The sequence below is a fragment of the Pelodiscus sinensis genome, chromosome 1, assembly GCF_052426305.1.
Source record: "Pelodiscus sinensis isolate ZL-2025 chromosome 1, ASM5242630v1, whole genome shotgun sequence".
NCBI lineage: Eukaryota > Metazoa > Chordata > Testudines > Trionychidae > Pelodiscus > Pelodiscus sinensis.
Genome location: NC_143052.1, coordinates 73,336,193 through 73,351,402, shown reverse-complemented (window position 1 = coordinate 73,351,402; position 15,210 = coordinate 73,336,193). Strand labels below are relative to the sequence as shown.

General features: G+C 40.1%; 1 protein-coding gene and 1 long non-coding RNA gene across 10 annotated transcripts in view; one reads left to right on the top strand and one right to left on the bottom strand.

The window, feature by feature from the left end:
• PTPRQ (protein tyrosine phosphatase receptor type Q) overlaps window positions 1-15,210 on the bottom strand; it is a 207,932-nt gene that overhangs the window by 913 nt on the left and 191,809 nt on the right. For 6 of the 9 annotated variants that reach the window (XM_075932438.2, XM_089780073.1, XM_075932410.2 and 3 more), the window contains 6 exons: window positions 14,394-14,470; window positions 9,760-9,894; window positions 9,537-9,662; window positions 7,830-7,978; window positions 5,537-5,672; window positions 190-313 (listed from right to left, as the gene is read on the bottom strand). In XM_075932438.2, coding sequence (XP_075788553.2) covers window positions 190-313; window positions 5,537-5,672; window positions 7,830-7,978; window positions 9,537-9,662; window positions 9,760-9,894; window positions 14,394-14,470 — 747 coding nt within the window. Of the gene's footprint in view, window positions 1-189; window positions 314-5,536; window positions 5,673-7,829; window positions 7,979-9,536; window positions 9,679-9,759; window positions 9,895-13,931; window positions 14,261-14,393; window positions 14,471-15,210 lie in introns of those variants that run through there. The other 3 variants (XM_075932428.2, XM_089780110.1, XM_075932455.2) reach the window with 3 other exon arrangements.
• LOC142829952 (uncharacterized) overlaps window positions 1-15,210 on the top strand; it is an 84,469-nt gene that overhangs the window by 21,338 nt on the left and 47,921 nt on the right. The window lies entirely within an intron of this gene.

The following is a 15,210-nucleotide window of genomic DNA, read 5'->3' as shown; positions in this document are numbered from 1 at the left end:
TGTGGAAAAATATAAATAGTTTGAGCAATAACTGATACAATAATCTGGGTTAAAGGGCAGCAGAAAGCCATAACTTTGCACTTATCAAGCTTCCAAGTGCTTGTCAAAGTCTGCTTATTGATATTAACAAATCAATGCACCTGCTAGGGAAAAAAAACCCAAACTTTGGAACAATCTATATCTACTTACCTTCCATGGCATCCAAAGAGTCCATCTTTTGCAGTGCTGAATAATTTACAAAACATATGGACTGACTATTTCCTTTGCTTGTCAACAGGTCCAAAACACACTGATGCAAAAAAATATATTGTGCCTGTAGGATGTAAAAGTTAGAGGATACTTGAATTTAGAATTAACGATTTGCTTTTAATAGCAAAATATTTTAAAGCAATTTTGAATAAAATCTATATAACTTCTGAATCTTTAGCAACTTATTCCGACTCTTTGGAAATCAGATTCAGTTTTGATAATTAATTATTTTATTAATATTATAATAAAATATTTTACTACTTACTTTCTGAGTATGCCTTATTGAGATTGTATAATTTAATGATTTAATAATTAGTAAATTATTAATCTACAAACATGTTAATTACTATGCTCAGTCAACTATATAAAATTATTCCAAACATAACTGAAGATTCAGACAGGTAGCCAAGTTAGTGTGTAACAGGAAAAACTTAAAAAGCAACAAATAGTCTAGTAGCACCTTAAAGACTAACAAAACATGAAGTATAAATGGTATTGTGAGCTTTTGTGGGCAAAACCCACTTCTTAATGGGTTGTGCCCACAAAAGCTCATGATACCATCTACATGTTTTGTTAGTCTTTAAGGTGCTGCTAGACAATTTGTTGTTTTTTAAGTTATAACTGAAGATAATAGACTGAAACATACCATTCCCTCAAAGCTAGTTGTATATTTAAAATGTGTTCAGCTTGTTTTTCAACATTTGACTCAGACTGAAGAAGCTGAATCTTATACATAAAGCACTTAATTCAAGAAACTTTCCTCCCTCCTAGCATGCTGAAAGCCAGCAGGGAGCAGTCAAATGCAAAAAATCCACTAAATTCCATTCACTTGATATGTGACCTGTTCCCGAGAGGAAAAAACAAATAGCTTCTAAAGATAGATGTCTGTTGCAGAGGTAGTTCTGAGAACCAACTAAGAAATAAAAATGTTGATTTCCTTGGTTTTTTGCATTGGAATAAAACTCTTAATAGTTTAGTGTAACTTCTGTTCATTAATTTTATATTTTAGAATAAATAAAACTGTCATAAATAATTCTCAGCCATAGATAACTAACATAATAATCTTTCAGAGCTGCTAAAGTACATAAGAGCAATGAACATTTTTTGCATATTTTGTTTCCTGAAATGTTTATTGACATGATAGAATGCGATTGCTTCAAAATATCTATTGTAGTAAATCCTTTTTGGGGAAGATATCTTGTTCTGTAATGGATCCATCAGGCAAATACAAGCTTTGACCTGACAGGCTGATGTTACTGCAACATGAATTGTTTAAATAGTTGGTACTATTCGGATTCTGAACCCCAAAAGCTATAAAGTATGTTGTGGCAACGCAGCTATAAGTTGTATGCACTAAAAACCTTTCTGAAATTCCCACTGGGGCAGGAAAAGGGATCGAGGAGAGCACATAATGTGTGGAAAAACCTGTTAGTAGGGTCTATCCCTGAGAAAAAAGAACCCACTTTCATTAGGGACTAGACTGTGCATTTTACATATAGTAGAACTTCAGAGTTAAGAACCCTAGATTTATGAACGGGTTGGTCAACCACACACCTCATTTGGAACCGGAAGTCTGCAATTTGGCAGCAGCAGAGGAAAAAGAGCAAATACACTAGCGTACTGTGTTAAACATAAACTTAAAAAAAAGTTTTAAAAAAGATTTGACAAGGTAAGAAAACTGTTTCTGTGTTTGTTTTGTTTACATTAAGATGGTTAAAAGCATCGTTTTTTCTTCCGAACAATAAAGTTACAAAGCTGTATTAGGCCAGTGTTCAGCTGTAAACTTTTAAAAGAACAACCATAATGTTTTGTTTAGCGTTATGAAAGACCTTCATTTGGAACTTTGAGGTTCTACTGGATAGCTCAGAATAAGGGATTGTGTGTAGCTGAAGCACCCCTGAAGAGTCTTTGTGGTGATGTATACAGAGAAAACACCCACTTGGCTATCACTGGTATATATAGGAGAGTAGATGGTAAACCATGGCGTAGGCAAGTAGAGTGCTCCATATTCCTGAACTCTAAGGTACATATCCTGTACCACTCTCTACATGCCCAAGCAGGGAGATGGCATGTCCACACTACTACTTTTAGCAATGTAGTTTCCCCCTGACCTCCTGCTGCCAGAGCCTTTCCCTTCTACAATGAAAGGCTCAAGCAGCGGGATAAAGCTCCAATCAGGCTATGTCTAGACTGCAGTGCTTTTCCCGGTATCCTGGAAAAGCAATGCTGTGTCCAAGGAACACGTCTGCTTTTCCGCTTTTCTGAAAAAAATTCGGATGTGCTCTTTCACCATCCCTGTAAACTTCATTCTACAAGGCATAAGGGGCGTGTTGAAAAAGCAGGTTTTTCTGAAATTTGGCATCGTGTAGACACATCAAATTACGGAAAAGCCTCTTTTGCCAGAAAAGCGGAAAAAGATATGCAAATTGCAATTTGCAATGTATGTATCTTTTTCAACTTACCTTTGTGGTCTAGATGTAGCCTCAGTGGTGCTGACTGGCACCACCAGGGTCCTTTTTCTACATTCAGTCAAAAAACAGACACCTGGCAAAATCTTATACTGGGGCTGACACAAAGTATTGTGTGAGGTGTGGAACAAGGGGGGGGAGGGGTCAAGTCGTGATTCTGTCTAGCCCCTGCCTCTCTCCAGGGATAGTGTCTTTTGCTCAGCCCCTGCACAATCCAGCACCTAGAAATAAGTCAGGTAGTTGGGCTGGCAGGAGGGAGTCCCTGCTCCTATTTCCCTACACAGTTATGTTAGGCTTTTTCTTAATCATACCCTGTGTAAGCAAGTTTAGAATTGCAACACAATGGTCTGCAAAAGTAAAACAATTTCAGTGTTATAAATATGGAAAGAAATGGTGACATTTATTTTAATTCACTCCTACAATTTAAGGAGAGGCTGATTTTTTTATTTTTATATTTTTATTTGGAGGTGGACAAGAACAAGCTCTCTCCTGATGCTGCCAGTATTATACAGAAGTAACAATGTTAAATACTTTTTGCCTTTGAAATCACTATTAATCACTGTTCTACTCCTCATGTTACATTTTGACACTTCCATTTCTGACCTCTGCAGAATCTATAAGCACGGAGGTGAGCAGAAGTGACAAACGTATTTTTTAAAATAAGTCTTGTCCTTATTTATTGCCTTTTTCATTTGCAGTAGCTTGGTTCTGTGAGGTCTCCACTGAATGGCCTCCAACTGAGGCCATTTAGATGATGTGATTTGCAGTGAAGAGTCTAAGACCACCAGTTCCAGTGCTCCTCATCACAGTGAAAACCCAGTGATAGGAGTTTTTATTTTCTCACTGAGCTACATGTGCTATATTTAAGTCTCCTCACTCTGGGATTGGTTGGTCAGGTAATGTCACCTTGTGGTCCGGGTTAAGGCTTGTGACCTGCAGGGGGGTTGTGTGAGTAGGGGAGCCTGGGCCCTTCCATTCCATTGGGCTCTGAATCAGGGCCATTAGAGGGCTTTTAGTGATCTGACAGACCTCTCTGGGCCTCTTCCTATCTCCTCCTACAACTGTCCCACAGTCACCAACTGGGTTAAGGCAGTGTGAATGGTACTCGCTCACCTCAGAGCACCTTCTGGTGGTGGCGTGCAGCATGAGCTCTCCTTCTCTGCTGCCAACTGCTTCCACCTATGGTATGGACTCCTGGGCCAGTTCAGTCCTAGGGTTTTGCCTGGCTAGGGCAGTCCAAACAAAAAATAAAGAGGATTGCCAAAGTCCAGAGTTTATATGAGGAGGAAGGGGCATGCTTCCCTCTCCAGCTGACTCTGATACAGATCCTCCTTTCCTGCAGGGAAGGACATTTGAACAGTTGTCTTAGGGAAAGATTTCTGCCTTCCTTCCACTCTCTTCTACTGGAGCTGCAGGTTGCAGGTCTGCTCTCTTCCCTGATCTGCCACTTTCACTAAATGAACTGGTCTTCTGCCTTTTAATTCCTCCTCCAGTAGGGGCATTTCCACCATGTGTGGTGGAGTGGTTTCAAAGATCCTGAAATCTCAGATTTATAGTTTCAAGTGGAAAGGTCAAACTAACTTTACACACCTCTCACTTTTCATATTCTCTGATCCCATGTGGACACAGCAGAAAGGCTTCCCAAACTGAACAAACTTTGTTTCATATGACATATCTACATGAACACCCATTGCACAGCAAGCTGGGATGTGACTCTATAGTACTCCAGCATGCTGCATACTAACTGTCTCTTTGGATCCTTCTGGTGAGCATTAAAAGTTCCCTGGTGCACTGTACTGTACTCCTCTTTGAAACTGGCGTAGATCAATGCATGCATCTAGTGCACATCAGAAGGGTCCACATGTACAGCAGCACAATGAAGCTCTGTAGATTTACCAACTGACTTCAATGGAGCCAGAGTTTCAGCTCATGATTATATAACAACCTTGAGGCAACTACAGGAATTGCTTACAATTTTAACCACTGCAAATAGGCAGCACGAATCCGTACCATGTTATCAACTTAGTTTCTAGGGAGTACTGGTGGTTCTCACAATACAGTTTAATACAGTTTAAGAGCTGTATTGAATTAGTTAATGCTATTAAAACTAATAGCCTGGGCACGGCAAAAGGATTACCCCTGAACTAGGGAGCTAAGGGCAGCTTTAAATTCCACCAGCGATCCATAGAAAGCAGCACGTGCCAAGATCTCTAAAGCTAGGATAGTCCTTTTACTAGTAGTTCAATTATTTTTCTCTTTCATAACTTGCATTCACCTTGCATATGAACACTAAATAAAATATATTTAATTTTAGGATGACAGAAGGCTCTTAAAAAACTTATAACTACTAAAGAGTACATAAGAATTTATTCATATAATCTTATTTAAGCCAATTTAAAATAAGACAGTTGATGGGACTATTGAAGTTAAGCATGTGTTTGGAGGATGAAGTGCTATATTTATATGAACTTACATGCCAGAAAGAAGTCAATAAATAATAAGATGTGAGCAAATCTGTTTTGGCTTAAAAAATACCTGAACCTTCACCCAAAATTAAAATAAAAACAACCTTTTTAAAAAGTCTGAGAATGTTTGATTTACTCTTTACAAATATTACCTTTCTTTTTTGTACTTCTTGTTTGGAGTTGAAGTGTCAAAAGACCTAAAGAAAGACTACTTGTATAATGCTTCCAATTCAGCAGGGAGCAGAGATACTAGAAATTTTACAGTAAGGCTGATTTTCACAAGCTTTGGTGCTCAGTATTTCGGAGAACAAAATGATTTCTTAAAATAGGATGTGTATAAATTCTGTGTCTTACCAAGTTCTGTACCATGCACATTCTTTCACTTCTTAGCTCAGCTACAAGTCCATAGATGTCCACAAAATCATGATCATTTATATGTTGTGCTAAGTGGTCAAGTGCAATATAAACCCCAGTTCTTCCAACTCCAGCACTGTAAAGAACATATACATAATAAAATATAGTTTATACGGTAATTATTTTAATAGATATAAATTACAAATCTTCAATACAGTAGAATCTATATTGAAGATTTGTAATTATATCTATATAGTTGCTGCAAGTTGAAGCTAAATAAATTCAGATTGAAAATAAGGCTTACATTTTTTATGGTAAAACTTAAAAAACAATGAATGGTTCTGCAGCACCTTAGAGACAAACAAAAAATATAGATAGTATCATGGGCTTTTGTGGGCACAACCCACTTCTTCAAAGGAATGGAGCAAGGGGTTCAAAGGTACCAATAAATAGCAGAAAAAATGGTAATTAGCCATTGTAACAATTTTCCAAGGGCAGTCATTGATTCTCTACTACTGATAATTTTAAAATCAAAATTGGATGTCTTTCATATACTCTAGGAAAAGATCAGTTTAGTGGCCTATACTATCCAGGAGGTCAGTCTAAGTGATCATCATGGTCCCATCTAGCCTTGAAATCTATGAATCTATGAATCTATGGAATCTTGGAATCTATGAATTCAAAGCCTTGAAAACAAATTTATTGTGAAAAGAAAATTGGGCCAGAACTTAGAACCTTTGTCCACCCTCTCACTCAGGATCTTTGTTGTCTGGGACAAAATGGAATCTAGATCTGAACTATGACCTGGCTTTGGTTTTGCAAAGACAACGCCTGATTCATGAGGAGCTGTTACTTTGAAAAGTCCCTATTTAGCAAATTGTAGGGATGAGAGACCCAAAAAGCTTTTCTATGAATCCTGAAAAACTGCTGGTTTGAATGCAAAACTGCAATTACAATGTTCTGCAAACCTTGAAACCTGGATTCCTTGGTGTATTTCTATTAAAAAATAAAACAAAACAAAGCGGACTTCTATTTAGTGAATTATTACACAAGAAAAACCTTTTGAAAAAAGGTGGGAATGGATAGCTACGCTGAAGTGACAAGTCCAACACTCTTGTGACTAGGGTTGTTCTTCTTAATTAAAAGGTTTGAAAATTAACAGGGTTACCTTAAATCATTCCCACATTTATAAGCAAGCTATGTGAAAATGCTGGGCAGGAGTAACATGATCATGTTTGCTCAGCAAATGTGTGACTGCACTCTGTAGAAGCTGCCACATGTGGAGGAGTTCTGCTAAATAGTATTATAATAAATGAATCCTGTGGTTATGAGAAAATGTGTTGCTGCTGCAAGCTCATAGTAACACAAGCAAGGGAACATCCTTAGTATGGGCTGGCTTTGCATCTCTGTGAAGTGTAAAGGGGATGGAATGTGGCTCTAGCTCCCATTTGGGGACAACCCCCAGCACTGGGCATCCTCAGAAGCATAGAGTCAGTGTAGCTGCCACTTCCATTAGCCTCTAGTGTTGGGGTTGTATTGGGAGAAGGGAAGAGGGAATTTAAATGGCTGTCATGCTGAGCCGATCAGCTGTTTGTCGGCTCAGCGCGCTAGTCTGGACGCTCCACGGTCGACATCAAAGGCATTTGTCGACCTCCCAGGCATTTGTCGCCAGAGGCGTACCCATGAGAACGGAACACCTCTGACAACCAGACCATTTATTTAGGTCCCTATATGTAGATCTGAGCATCTATTTTTAGGATCCAAGTTTGAAATCTGGCCTCTGAATATGAACAGGACTGTAGGAACAACCTCCTATTCAAGTCTCCATTTTCTACTTATTCCTATATAGTTTCTGTGTTCTGATAAAACATGATATGCAGATTTTAAATAAACTGTTCAACACTTCTTCCATAAAAAAGCTATAATTATGATAGAAGTCATTAAAAAGTCAACATCTGTCAAGTGTTACCATGCAGATATCTTCTATTTAAAGTAACCAGGAAATCTGAAGTGAACTTTAATGTGACTTTATGGTAAATACTGGAATAACTCTTTCACTGACATATCAGCTGGATTGCATGGGATGAAAGCAAAGCATAAACTGGTCTTCTACCTCCAGAAAGGGTTGAGAAACATTGCTTGGGAAACTTGCACTGCAGCTATATTATGGAATAAAACAGCATTCTTTTCCCCCCACTGCTATCAAAGTGGCAGCTTTCCTGAGTTCTAATATTCACTTACATGGTATTACACTTTAAACCGATTTCACCTATGTGCTTATTTCTCTGCTTACCTGCAGTGAACAACCATAGGTGTGTTATCATGTGCTCGACTTGCACGGATCAGCTTGACAAAATGGATTAATGGTGCTGTAGTTTCGGGGACCCCATGTTCAGGCCAGGCAGTAAAATTACACTGACGTACCATCATACAATCTCCGTGCTGGCAAACACAAATAAGATACCAGTTCTGTATTAGAATTTTGAAACAGATCCATATTAGACCTAGAAGTGAAGTGCACTGAAATAGCTGCATTTCCCTAGCCAATTCTTCTTACTAACCTTACCTAAAGAGAAAGGTTTGAGCTTCTGCATGGGTTTAATGACTGTTGTTTGTGGGAAGTTGGCTGCAGTCCACCCATGGGGAAGTGTTAATGACCTCAGCCAGCAGGAGCTTGACTTTACAAGCCAGAAGGGACCTGGGTCCAATTTGCAGATTACAAGCTGAAATGTTCCCAGGTCTTCTAGTAGCTCAATATGCAAAGTTGGCTGAAACTCAATCAGACAAGGTGTTCCATCTGACCCTTCCATACACTGACTAGCTACTGGCAAGGCAGCCAACTGGTTCAATTTCAATTACTCTTGGCCAGAAAGCAGATGGAAAGTATATGTGAGTGACTACTATACTGCAACAGTTATGATAATACATTAAAGCAGCAGGTGATTCCCTGACTTCTTAACGTGTGCACAAGGGCAATTTGAATCTATGTTAGTAAAGTACAATGAGGTGAGGGGATTATGGATGCAATATGTATGTATCGACTTTCATGGAAAGAAACTTAAACAAACAAACAAACAATAATTCATCCGTCTGTGGGTTTAAAACAAAGAGCAAAGTTAAAGACATAAATACAGGCTACTTAATTGGCATACTGATAAATGGCACAATTTAAGGAGTAGTGCATTTCAGTGACTGCATACGTTGAATTAGGCAACCATCTAATTAGGTTGCCTAATTGTCACCCCTGTTTCCTAGCAGAGTAGAGACTCAGTGTCAGTTCCATGGCACATAAACTTGCATGGGACATAAACAAGAAAAGATAATGTGTCCTTACATTTGGACATGTGGGGTCAGATCTTAGGGTCTGGCAGAATTGCACACTGTGCTGGAGATTCAGAGAAGGCATAGGATGGTGTTGGTCACTGTGTGCAGGACAGATTCCTGAGCCTAAGTGCTCTTCTGATTTATACTGGTGGCTAATGGTTCCAAAAGTTGAAACTATAGTTGTGGGTCATGACCGCATCGATGCATCCAGGCCACCTCTCCTATGCCAGTCAAAAAAGTGCAAGTGGTGTTAAGACCTCAAAGCCACTTGTACTGAGGTGAATTTCCCTGAGCTGGTTATGCCAGCTGTATAGTTCGCAATACAAGCCAGTTGCACCATTCCAGAGGATCTTGTCTTTGGAGGCTTTATCTGGGAGGGATGCATTTGAAGGGATTATCACTGCCAAATGATAATTACTTCCATCCAGACAAGATATTGACATAGATAGAAACTCTGACTCCCAGCAGACTAGAGACTGGTTAGTTCCATGAGACATAAACTGGCGACAATTTTCAAAAGTGCCTAAACTCAAATACATTATTAAAAAATTCAGGAAAACCAAACAATGCAATGGATGCAAATTTTGGATTAAAAGAAAAAATTTTAGGGACAGCTGAGCAGGATGGAACACGTTTGACATTCATTCACTGGAGCTTTTTTCAGTTTTCCCCTTACCCTTTCAATTTTTAGATCCCTGATAGTCCAGTCTATGTGAATATCTTCCACTAATTTGGTGATCACTATATCTCCAAACACAGTCACTGGTTTGTTGTCTTCTGGCCAATATTGGTGACATCTTATCTGCAGTCAGAGGATACTGCTTATTAATAATGAAAATATATAAACCTGATATATATATATATCAGATGCATTATTAACTGATATGCCAATAACTTACCCGTCCTTTTTCAAAACATTGTGTAAGCATCACAAGCGTTTTTGCTCTAGTTTCCCACACCATTCTCCAGAAATCACCCACTGTTCCTGGTAATGGTCCCTGAGTAGCAATAAACTCATTTGGACACAAATAGCCCTAAAATGAAAATATGTAATATATATGGATATGCACAAATAAAAAGTGTGTGTGTACATGATTATGCCAACGGCCATATCGCCAGAGGTCGTGAATTTGTCAGATATACTAAATTAAACAGTTGTTGCATGGGGAAGCCTCAGTGTTGTGGATAATTCAATAGATGATATCTCTTTCACTGAGTAAGTCTGTTCTCAGCTAATGCCCAAGTATGATAGAGGCCCTGTGCTACTGGAAGTGGCATCTTTTACAAAAGATGTGAAATTGAAGTCATGGCCACTTACCATGTCATTAGAAATATCCCAAAGTTACAGGCTAGAACTGTATTACCTTTACTGTTTCACGCATGATCATGTTCTAACTACATTTCTCCAAGGGGATCTCCTGAGCTACCATGCAGGTTTTTTCTATGGAAGGAATGATTCTGGCTTCTCTTTTTATATGCAATTATAACATTAATTAAAAGTATGAGAGCATTTTATTCAAGCAGAGACTGCAGTACATATAGCCCCTTACTGTCCTTCCACAGGTTGGAACCAGTTTTCTCAAAGGGGTCATTGATACACAAGAAATTCTGTGTTATGTAACATTTAAAAAATAAATGTCACATTGCAAAGCAGATAGTCCATCATGAAGTTCTGGTAGTTACACAGAACAAGCAGTGCAGAAGTTAATTAGCATAATCAAATTCCACTCCTCAGTGGAATTATAGCTCCATAATTTACATCTCCCTCCTCTTTATCTTCTATATATATATTAGAAATGTGCATCTGTCTGTCTGTGTGTTGTCTGTCAGTCTGTGTGTCCATTTGTTCAAGAACTCCTGCTAAATGGTATGAGCTAGGACTGCCAAATCCGGTATGTGGCTTTTCTCCCTCTCTCCCCAGCCCCAAACTCTTTCCACCTAGCCCTTGACTGCCACAGTGCTGGAGCAGGGGGGAAGGGAGAAAGCCTCACCAGATGGTGGGGAGGAGAAAAGAAAAGGCCCCCACTGGATGGGAGGAGAAGGGGTAAAAGAATCCCTGCTGGACAGGGAATGAGGAAGGCCCTAACAGATGGAGGAGAGAGAAAGTCCCACTGGAAAGGAAGAGGGGGGAAAAAACCCTGCCAGATGTGGGGGAGGAGAAGGTGTATGAGGGAGCAGAGAAAAAGTCCCTGACAGATGGGAATGGGAGAAAAGGCCATGCGGATGGGGGTAGGGGGAATCTGTGGTGGATGGTGAGGGAGAAAAAGCCCCGTCGGACAGTGGGCCCCACAGACAGTTGGGACTGGTCCTGCCTTGGGTAGGGGGCTGGACTTGATGACCTCCCCTCAGCTCTTTCCAGCACTACGATTCTATGAGTGGGGAGGGGAGGAAGACCAGATAGGGGGAAGACGGCCCCACAACCCCCCAGGGAGCCACACCCTGCCTTTCCTCACTCTCCCGCAGCACTGCTGTGAGACCACCCCCTTGGTCAGCCTCAGCTGTCCCCCTGCTCTCCCCCTGGACTTGGCCCAGGGAGCACTGTCTGCACCATGACTGCGGAGTGCCAGCAGAACTGGCCCATGTGGCCTCCCCTCACAGTCTGGCTTCCTGGGGACAAGCTGGCAGCCAGCCCTGGGAGAAGCCCAGAGGGCTGTGTGTGCAGCCCTCGCCCCATCCCAGGGACAAGCCAGCAGGTGGATTGCCTCCCCCAACATCTTGGGCTGCCCCCAGGGAGAAACCAGTGGCAACCTCCACCTCCTCCCTTGAGCTGCCTGCCTCCCAATCCCCTGCCCTGATTCCTACATCCCTGCCTTGACTCCTGCACCCTGCATTCCCCACCCTAAGTCCCTTCTCACCCCCAACCCTCACTTTCACATCCCCTACATCCTCATCCCCCTGCCCTGAGCTCCTCCTTAATCTCCCACCCTGATTCCTGCACCCCCCCCCCCCATGCCCTGAAGAACCTAGGTACCGCTGGACGAGTCTTCTAGTTATATATATAATATAATAAACATAACGAGTGGCAGTGGTAAACGATGCTAATCCTTCCTGGGTGAACAGTGAAGTGAGGAACTATAACTCATGGATGCAAAGCTCTGAGTTAATTATTTGTTTTCTTTTTTCAAGGGTGAACCAGTAAAAATCAAAGTACCATTCCAATTCCCATATACAGGGTCTCTCTCTCAATATATCAAGATCTATATAAAGGACAAAGTTGTAGCTTAGAAATAGGGGCCTTAGCAGCCGCAATATCCCATCAATGGTGACAGAATGCACTATGCCTGCATAAGTCAGAAGCAAGCAAAAATGCTTACATGGGAGAGCTCTTATCAGTAGTACTTTCTGCAGCCTTTTTGAAGGTGCTATTAAGCTTCCTAGCATCAGCTTTTGAATACTAGTCAGTGATGGGAAGAGTGGAGACCAGCACACCAAACCAGAGGCCCTGATCACAGCAAACAATACTCCAGCAGTGTAATAGGATTTGCAACAGTGTGGAAGGCTGGAGCACCCATGGGGAAAAAATCAGCAGCCAAGCTGGGCCTTCTGTCTCCCTCCCAACAGCATGCTGCTGGCTCCAATTACCAATTCCTCCCTCACCTTCCCAGCACTTCCAGAACACTGCAAACAGCTGATCTGCAGCATTCAGGAAGCTCTAGGAGGCACTGAGAGGAACAGGGATAGTACATGGTAAGGGGAGGAGGCAGGGAAGAGGCGGTGGAAGTGCGGGTTTGAGGGAAGTGGTGAAAGGGGGAACAGAGCAGAGGGGAGAAGAGAAGTGCAGGGTGAGCTGAGCACCCCCCAGCTAGGAAGGCAGTTGGCACCCTAGCTGGAAGACTTCTTCTGCTAGCCCACCCTGTTAGTACACTGGATAAAGTAATGAGTAAGCTTTTCTAATAGATAGGAAGGATGATGTTTAAGACAGTGGAGTGTAAATCAGGGCTCAGTAGACTAGTGTTTAATATACAGCTCTGCCACACACTTCCTGTATGACCTTGGGAAGGTCTCGCAGCCTGAGTTTCTTGTCTGTAAAAGGGAGATAATTCTATTTTCCTTCACCTACTCTTTGCTGTCTCATCTGTTTATGGCATGGCATAAATGAGCTCTCATTTTATTTGTACAGTGTATAGTGTCTTGATCTCAGTTGTCGACACTAATAAAAACAATAAATAATTAAAATAATCATCACAACAGGGATAGCTTGCTTGTTTTACCACAGTGAGTGAGGGGGCATTACCATGGTTCAGAGAAATAAGAGCAGAGATAGGAAGATCCTGCAGAAAACCTCAAGAAACAAATGAAGTCTGGAGATAAATTTTCTGCTATTATTACTTGAGTTACCAATAAAAATTCCTGGGAAGGCATTATTTAGAGAACGGTGGAACTGACATCTGTTCTATTATGCAGAAAGGATGGAAGGAAGAGACACTGTGGCTCTTTCCCTACATCAACAGGATATTTTAATAACTTATTTTGTCTTTGGGTATGTCCTCATTGCAGAGTTTTTTCGGAAAAAGATTGTTTTTCTGAAAAAAAAAAAAGTCACTTACGTCCACAATGCAATCACGTTCTTCTGAAGGAAAAAAAAATCAAAGAGCAGAGGGATTTTCCGAACAGCAGTAAACCTCTTTCTACGAGGAAGAGCCTTTTTCCAAAAGAGCACTTTTGGAAAAAGGTGTGTGTAGACGGGGAAGAGAGAGTTCTTTTGCAAGAAGAGGAAAAGACACAGGTGCCCTGGTGGCCATTCCGCCCAGAGATGTCACAGCTTAAATGCAAGATAGCATCCATTCAGTGTGGACACTATCTGTTGAAAAAGCAGATCGCTTTTTCGATGCGCTTTCGCAGCGTTTACGCTCTCTTTTGGAAGACTTTTTTTGGAAGATCTCTTCTGGAAAAGCTTCTTCCGAAAGAAGCCTGCAGTCTAGACATGGCCTATGCTCAAACACTAGCTTCTTCAATATTTTGGTAGCAGTTATGTCATTGAATAGTATCATAGCTACTATGTTGTCAGGTGCAATATTTACAGTTTGTCTCATAATAATTAGCATGAAATAATAAAGATAACCATAAAAATATGTTATAGGAATATTCAGCTCAGCTTTATTTATTTTTACATAGCAACTTTTTTGTACAATACCCCAGATCCTTAACCAAAATATGTAAAATAGCATTGTACCCTGCACCACTGACATCAATGGGATTTTTACAAGTGGCTTCAATGGGAACAGGCTGGGATAATTTCCAGAAATGAATTAGCTGACTACGGTTGTTTTACTATTAATAAACACAACCCAACAATAAAAATGCACAAATCAAATTAAACATTTTAAAACTAATTATGTTCAATGATACACACAGACACATGAACTCATAGTGACAGAAGTAGAAGTCTGGCCACAGCAGCTGCAGTGGATGGAAAAAAAAACCATGAGAAGCATGTTTTGATATAAAAGATATTCCCTTTTAAGTCACTTTTGAAAAAGCAAATAAAAATAGAAAAAAATGTGATGAGCATTATGAGAGACTTCCAACTTACAGACACATAGCTGGCATTGATGTAATCAGATCCTGGAATACCAGCATCAGCTATCAGCTTTACTCTGTTGTTATTATCTATGGCAGAAATAAAGACTATTTAATTGTGATGTTTACTTATAAATTACAGTGATAAGCATCAGATGTTATTATGATATGGAGAATTCAAAATTAATGTGAATGTAAGTTTAGCTAATTTTATTAAATATGCCCTGGCAAAATAAAACAGTAATTGCAACTTGCAAGAATTGTTTCACCATCCTGTTTTATTGTATAATCGCTCTTGTCCCTTGATTTATACATTTCAATGAATTCCCAATTACACATTTTTCTCATTCTAATTAATTCTAATGCAATTTTTAAGGGCTTATTCCTGCAATCTGATGCATGCAAGCAGACCTACTATGCCTTTGCAGAGCTACTGCAATGGTGAAGGGATCCTCCATGTAGACTAGACTATAAGACAAGGGCCTAATCATTTATATGTGTGTGTCCTGTTATATCCTGCTACCCTTAGGCAAATCCCATTACAGGAAATCAGTGTGAGAACTGAGTAAAAATTGAGGAAGGATTTCAGAACTTGGCCTATTCTGAGTATACAGAAGTGATGAAAAATAGGAAAGATGTCGTGTTAAAACAATTCTGAATAGGTACATGCTGACATCAATTATCTGTTTCTTGACACTTGCTTCTACAAACCAATAAAAAGAAAGGATATTATGAAACAAATTTCTGAAGCACTTTTGACAACATGTTATAGGATAATATGAATATCAGTTTTTAGCAATTGTCAATTAAAATACAGAATATGTGTTGAA